The sequence below is a fragment of the Micromys minutus genome (genome assembly GCF_963924665.1).
Source record: "Micromys minutus genome assembly, chromosome: 31".
Taxonomy (NCBI): domain Eukaryota; kingdom Metazoa; phylum Chordata; class Mammalia; order Rodentia; family Muridae; genus Micromys; species Micromys minutus.
The window spans coordinates 16750189-16756359 of NC_137966.1; the positions used below are offsets into that span (position 1 = coordinate 16750189).

The 6171-nt window shown below is 42.0% G+C and overlaps 1 protein-coding gene across 1 annotated transcript; it reads left to right on the forward strand.

Annotated features, from left to right (window-relative positions):
- Positions 1 to 3246: 3246 nt before the first annotated feature.
- LOC308440291 (olfactory receptor 1f45-like) lies at positions 3247 to 4185 on the forward strand (the record flags this gene model as incomplete). The annotated part of the gene is made up of 1 exon (XM_080942308.1): positions 3247 to 4185. The coding sequence occupies one exon, from the start codon at positions 3247 to 3249 to the stop codon at positions 4183 to 4185; it is 939 nt and encodes a 312-aa protein (XP_080798434.1).
- Between the last annotated feature and the right edge of the window lie 1986 nt (positions 4186 to 6171).

The following is a 6171-nucleotide window of genomic DNA, read 5'->3' on the forward strand; positions in this document are numbered from 1 at the left end:
TGGCAGAACATTCTGTTGTATCTGGGTCGTGCCCCTCCCCATGTAATTCTCCACAAAGGGATTATGAAAAGTCCTTTAGCTGGAAAGTCCCCTATCCCCATGCCTTATTTCCTTCTTCAACCTGTATAAAAGTAGGATTTGAAAACTAAAAATTTGTCAGCTTGATCAGACTTCTTGACGTGATGTCTGTTCGTCGCGCCTCTTGTCCCTTATTCTTTTTTTTTTTTTTTTTTTTTTTTTGAGGAATGAGGTCTTTATTGCAAACTTTACTTAGTATGCATAACTGTGTAGGATTCTGATATCCAAGACAGCCACCATGTATTTATTGTATTCACTCTTAAAAAAACGAGCTTGTGTGCAGAACAGTCATTCCAATCTGTTTCCATAGGAAAGTCTTTACCTTAATGCTCTAAGGTTATTATGACCTTTAGAGAATTTGGTATGGGGAATGTTGCATTAGTACAAATATTTATTTTTCTTCCTAATGTAAATAACCGTTGTGTTTACTCATATGTATGATTCATGGATAAATTAAATGCTTATGAATTTAGTTAAAGCTAAATTGCTTGTCAAATCAATAATTCACAGTATATCCATAATAACCCCTGTGTAATGATAAACCCAAACCTTGTCTTCAAGTTATGCAATGATTTTAGAAAGACTTTTTATTATCTAATAATGCAAGCATTAGGTTCAATTCACTTCCTTTGTAAATACTGAGATACCAGATGCTTTCTGTAACTAAACAAAAGAAGACTTGAATAATTTATCACGAGGTACCTAATTTTCATCTTTCTATTTAGGTTTTGGAGAATCATAATCGTGACTTCAGATGCAGTATTCTTTTTGCCTCACACATCCTCCTCAGCCCTAGATAGCAAAAAAAAGTAATAATTTTCCTGTCATAGAAAAGTTTTCTCTCTCCTCTGCCTTTAAAAATCCTTGACAACCTAGAGTAGATTTAGTGACTGCCCTGGTGATCCTACTTCCTGAATCTATCACAGTTCCTGCCACAGTGTACCAGCATCCCATCCAATGTCTCTTTGTCCCTCCGAACCTTTAGTTTAGTTAAGGGCAGAGAGGATTACTATTCTAACTTGTTAGGAGTAGTAGTTATTAAACAGCCAGCTTGTCACAGGTGCCCTGCTAGAAGATCGAGGCACAGGTAAGTTTCTAGTTAAAGCTGCTTGCCACTCAGGGAGAGGACAAGAAGCCCTGGGAACAAGCATGCACAAGTTACCTGGAAATATTTAAAAAACATGTAAAGATTCAGGGAAAGGATACTAAAAGAAGTGATGCCCCAGCTGAGTTTTCACAAGTAGAGAGGCACAATGATACTGAAGGGCGGCTAGGTGGGTGGATAGTAAGAAGTCCTGGATGAGGTCAGGTACTGCAGACATGAAGTGTTGCATTATGGAGCAATCGATCAATGAACCCCTTGGCTTCATCTGAGCATCTTCCTTATTCAGATCCTTGACAGAAACAAGCCCTACAATGGATAAAGCCTCGATCTTACATGTGTTTTTTTTTTTTTTTTTTTTTGACAATAAGATCTACGCTGTCTTAATATGGGAGACAAGCAGATAATAATTGTCTGTCTTGTCCCTTATTTTTTCCAAGGTGATTCCGGGTTTCTGTTGACTGCCCTTTGGGTCAGGGCAAGTTACTTGTATGACATTTGTTCACACTGTGATCCCAGAGACTGTGAACTGGAAAAGCCTGTTTATGGTTGTGGTGTGGCTTAGTGTAAATAAGATGAAATAAAGTAAAATAGGCCAAGAGGCAGAGCAAGGACCCAGTTTACAGGGAGGGATCATAGGAAAAAGTCATAGAAAGTGGAAGAAAAGAGGAAGGGAGAGATGTATAGAAAGCAGTTTGAGAGGTTTTAAAGACAGTGTAGATAAATAGAGAGAACAGCAATAGCAGAAGGAGGAGAAGAAGAGAAGGATGAGGAAGAGGAGGAGGAAGAGGAGGAGTAGGAAGGAAAGGAAAAGAGGAGGAAGAGGAAATCTTTTCTTCTGGGACATCAGTTGAGGAAAAAGGCCAGCTATGTGTTTTCTCTGCCTCTCTGTGCTATGATCTCAGTATTTGGCTTCTGAGTTTTCATTTAATAAAATTAAACTATTAGGATTTTGTTTAAAAAAAAAAACCCACAGTGCCCCTATGATTCTGGCTCCACTTTATTCAAAAGTTCATGTACTTGGTCCAACTCAGTACATGCCCTTCCTATTCCTGGCTCAAATGGAAGATGATAGGACCTCACTGATCACTGCTAAAGATGACAGAACACAAGAAAGCAAGGATTACATTGCACATACAAGAATGCAAAAATTCTTCTCCACACCAATGAGATATAGGCTCGGGTCATAAAAGTATTTAAGAATTGATCTAGTAAATAATGCCATCTGGGAGCTAGGTCCACCAAGGCAGACTCATTTCTGAAGCCTGTAGATTTTGAACTAACCATTGCATGTAAACTTTGATAATATTCTCTGTCATTGAACTTTAGTCCAAAGGGGCCAAATGGGTAGATGGGAGTTTTTCTCTTCTTGTCTCTAATGAGGCTCTGAGGGATTCTGGTCCCATTGGTCAAAGTGACTTCTGTAAATGACTGTTCTATGATTGTTCTGAACATCCTTTCTGCTCAAAAGATCCAGACCTAAATATCTGCTCCTCACTTGCTTAGGGCTTGCCAGTGTTTCTAGACATCACAGACCCTGCAATTAGTTCAAGCTGAATAGCACTGGAAAGTACCAACCTTCCCCCAGGTAAGGTTACAGCAGTGAGACATACAGATTTTATTATTCAGTGATCAAGTTACTTTAGAAACTTCCTTGCAACTTATTCCAGAGGTAGGGAGGCAATTTAGAAACCCAAATCCACTGGTTATAACCAGAGATAAAGACAGAGCTAACAAACCATTCCCCTGATGATGTCTGAGCTGTGTCTGAGGTAGAGGGAGAGCTGAGAGGTGTGAACATACACACAGCTAACCTTAGAGGCTGTGTGAACTGAGGGATGCCCAGGAGCATATACATCAGTGGTGAGTGTTGGAATGAAGATGTGTAGACAGGGTGGGTATACCCCTGTGTTAGCCATTCTATGAATTGATTTGCAAACATTAGCCCACCCTGTGCCCTATCTATCACATTATGACCATGACTGGCACCCTATCATATTGTGATCCTGTTCATCAAGATTTGAAGTTATTATTTTTTTTCTATTCACCTCAGTTGCCTTGGGCTCATGAGCAGCACCAACTTTTCCAGCATCTCTGAGTTCTTCCTCCTGGGACTCTCCAGTCAGCCCGAGCAGCAGCAGCTCCTCTTCCTGCTCTTCCTCATCATGTACCTGGCCACTGTCCTGGGAAACCTGCTCATCATCCTGGCCATCAGCACAGACTCCCGTCTGCACACCCCCATGTACTTCTTCCTCAGCAACCTGTCCTTTGTGGATGTCTGCTTCTCCTCCACCACTGTCACCAAAGTACTGACCAACCATATACTCGGAATTCAGACCATTTCCTTCTCTGGGTGTCTCACACAGATGTATTTTCTCTTTGTATTTGCTGACATGGACAATTTCCTGCTGGCTGTGATGGCTTATGACCGGTATGTGGCCATATGCCACCCTTTACACTACACAACAAAGATGACCCAGAAGCTCTGTGTCCTGATGGTGGCTGGATCATGCGTCACTGCCAGCCTGAATGCTCTGTTGTATACCTTGCTCATGTCTCAACTCTGGTTTTGTGGGGACAACAGCATCCACCACTTCTTCTGTGATGTGACTCCTCTCCTGAAACTCTCCTGCTCAGATACACACCTATATGAGCTGTTGATTATTACAGAGGGATCTGTGATCACAGTCACCCCATTTGTCTGCATCCTGATCTCATACATCCACATTACCTGTGCTGTCCTGAGAGTCTCATCCACTAGGGGAGGATGGAAAGCCTTCTCCACCTGTGGCTCACACCTGGCTGTGGTCTGCCTCTTCTATGGCACCATTATTGCTGTGTACATTCATCCCTCCTCTGCCAATTCACCTGAGAAGGGCACAGCAGCCACTGTGCTGTACACAGTGGTGACCCCCATGCTGAACCCTTTTATCTACAGCCTGAGGAACAGGGACCTGAAAGGGGCCCTAAGAAAACTGGTTAATGGAAGAACTCTTTTTGTCTAATGAGAAGAGTTGGATTGATCCTTGTCACCATCCACATTTTAGAGTCAAGTACAATACAGCCACTGAACTGTGTCAGGCTCAGTCACAAGGCAATTTAGTCATTGTTTGTTAGAGACTCTTATTCACTGGGTACACGGGTCGGTTTTCCAAATGATGGAATTGGTCACGTATTGTTTGTGGGGTTCTGTTACATAGTTTGGAAGCTCAACCACTGAATTACATTCTGCAGACTTTCATATGAACTATAAAACTATTTTGTGTGCAGGTCAAGTCCTTACCTTTTGGACATCTGTATGTCTGTTCGGCTGCATGATCACATCTTTGGTATACGTTTGTGAATGTGTGAATTGAGGGCAGAGGTCAACCTTGCATGTCACGTCTCACGACTTGCCTCTCTTTGAGACAGTGCCTCTCTGATTGCAGGCTCGTCAGTCATGCTCTACCGGTTGGCCTCTGCCCCCAGGATCCTCTGGTTCTCATCAGCTCCACCCTGCGATTACAAAAGCACTCAACTGAGTCCTGCCTTTTACCTTGGTTCTGAGGATTAAATCAGTCTCTCATGCTTGGAAGCAAAAATGCTTACAGTCTGAACCATCTCCTGTTTAAATAAGAGTAATTTTGAGCTAAGCATGTTGCTACACAGAGAGGCATGTGAGTTTGAGGCCAACCTGGTCTACATAGAGAGTCTTAGGTCAACTAAGGCTACAGAGTGTGACCTTGACTCAAATATGTACATTCAAAATATAATTTTATTTGTATTTATCTCAACTTATGTTGTCCGTCTCTGCATATGTTCATGTGTATGTATGTATATGTGTGTCTCTGTGTGTGTATATACATGTCATGAGATATGAGGTAGATGTCAGAGGACAACTTTCAGGAGGGAGTTATTTCCTTTCAACTGTGTGGGTCCCAGGAACCCATCTCATATATTTTACCATTCTGGCAAGTGCCTTTATCTCCTGAGCCACCTTACTTGCCCCTAAGAGATACCCCTGTTAGGATGTCTGTTTAGAGATAAGTATTACATGTGAATTTGCATATTGAGATTACCTAAGGATCAATCTCCAAGCTGAACAGCTAACTCCTTCCTGTACATTGTACTTCATATGCTGACTCTGCATACTTAGACCCTGGAGGAGGTACAGTTGCTGGAGTCAGGTCCCAATGACTCTCAGTTCATCCATAGACTAATGACTAGAAGAGGATAGAAATTATTGCTTGTTTGTTAACTTATTTGTTCATTTTTGAGAGAGGGTTATTTGGGGACTCCTGACAGTCCTGCAACTCACTCTGCAAAGTAGGTTGGCCTCGAACTCAGAGATTTGCCTACCTTTGTCTCCCAAGTGCTGTAAGTGACGGTGTGTGCCACCACTGCCAGGAAGATGTTAATACTTTTATAGTAACAATGGGTACTCTCCTTTATAATTTGTACTATGGAAAAAAGTAATAGAGTTCATTTTATGTTGTTTTGAGACAAGGTTTTTCTATGATTTTCAGACTGTCATAGAAGGTGTGTGTGTGTGTGTGTGTGTGTGTGTGTGTGTGTGTGTGTGTGAGTGTGTGTGTGTCAGAATATATACTTTTGTACTTTTGGGTGTTGGTTCTGTTTCCCTGGAGAGCATTTGAACCCAGCCTCAGAAGAGCATCCATTTGAAAACCAGATCTGGATAGTGGACGCAAACAGCAAACACTGGGTGCTGTGCTTTGCCAGTCTGAGATACTGTCAGGAACATCAGCTGCTTCCCCTGGCCCTAATGCTTCCAAATGGTACACTTCAGGAAGGGTTGGTACAATTTGTTTTCCCAATGTTCAGCCCCTACTGAATCAAGATTCATTTTTTGGGGGCATTTTCTTTATTTATATTTCAGATATTATTCTCCTTCCAGGTTTTCCCCCAGGAATTTCCCTACATGATTCTCCTCCCCTTGCCTCTATAAGGATGCTTCCCTACCCATTGACCCACTCCTTCCTGCATCCCTGCCC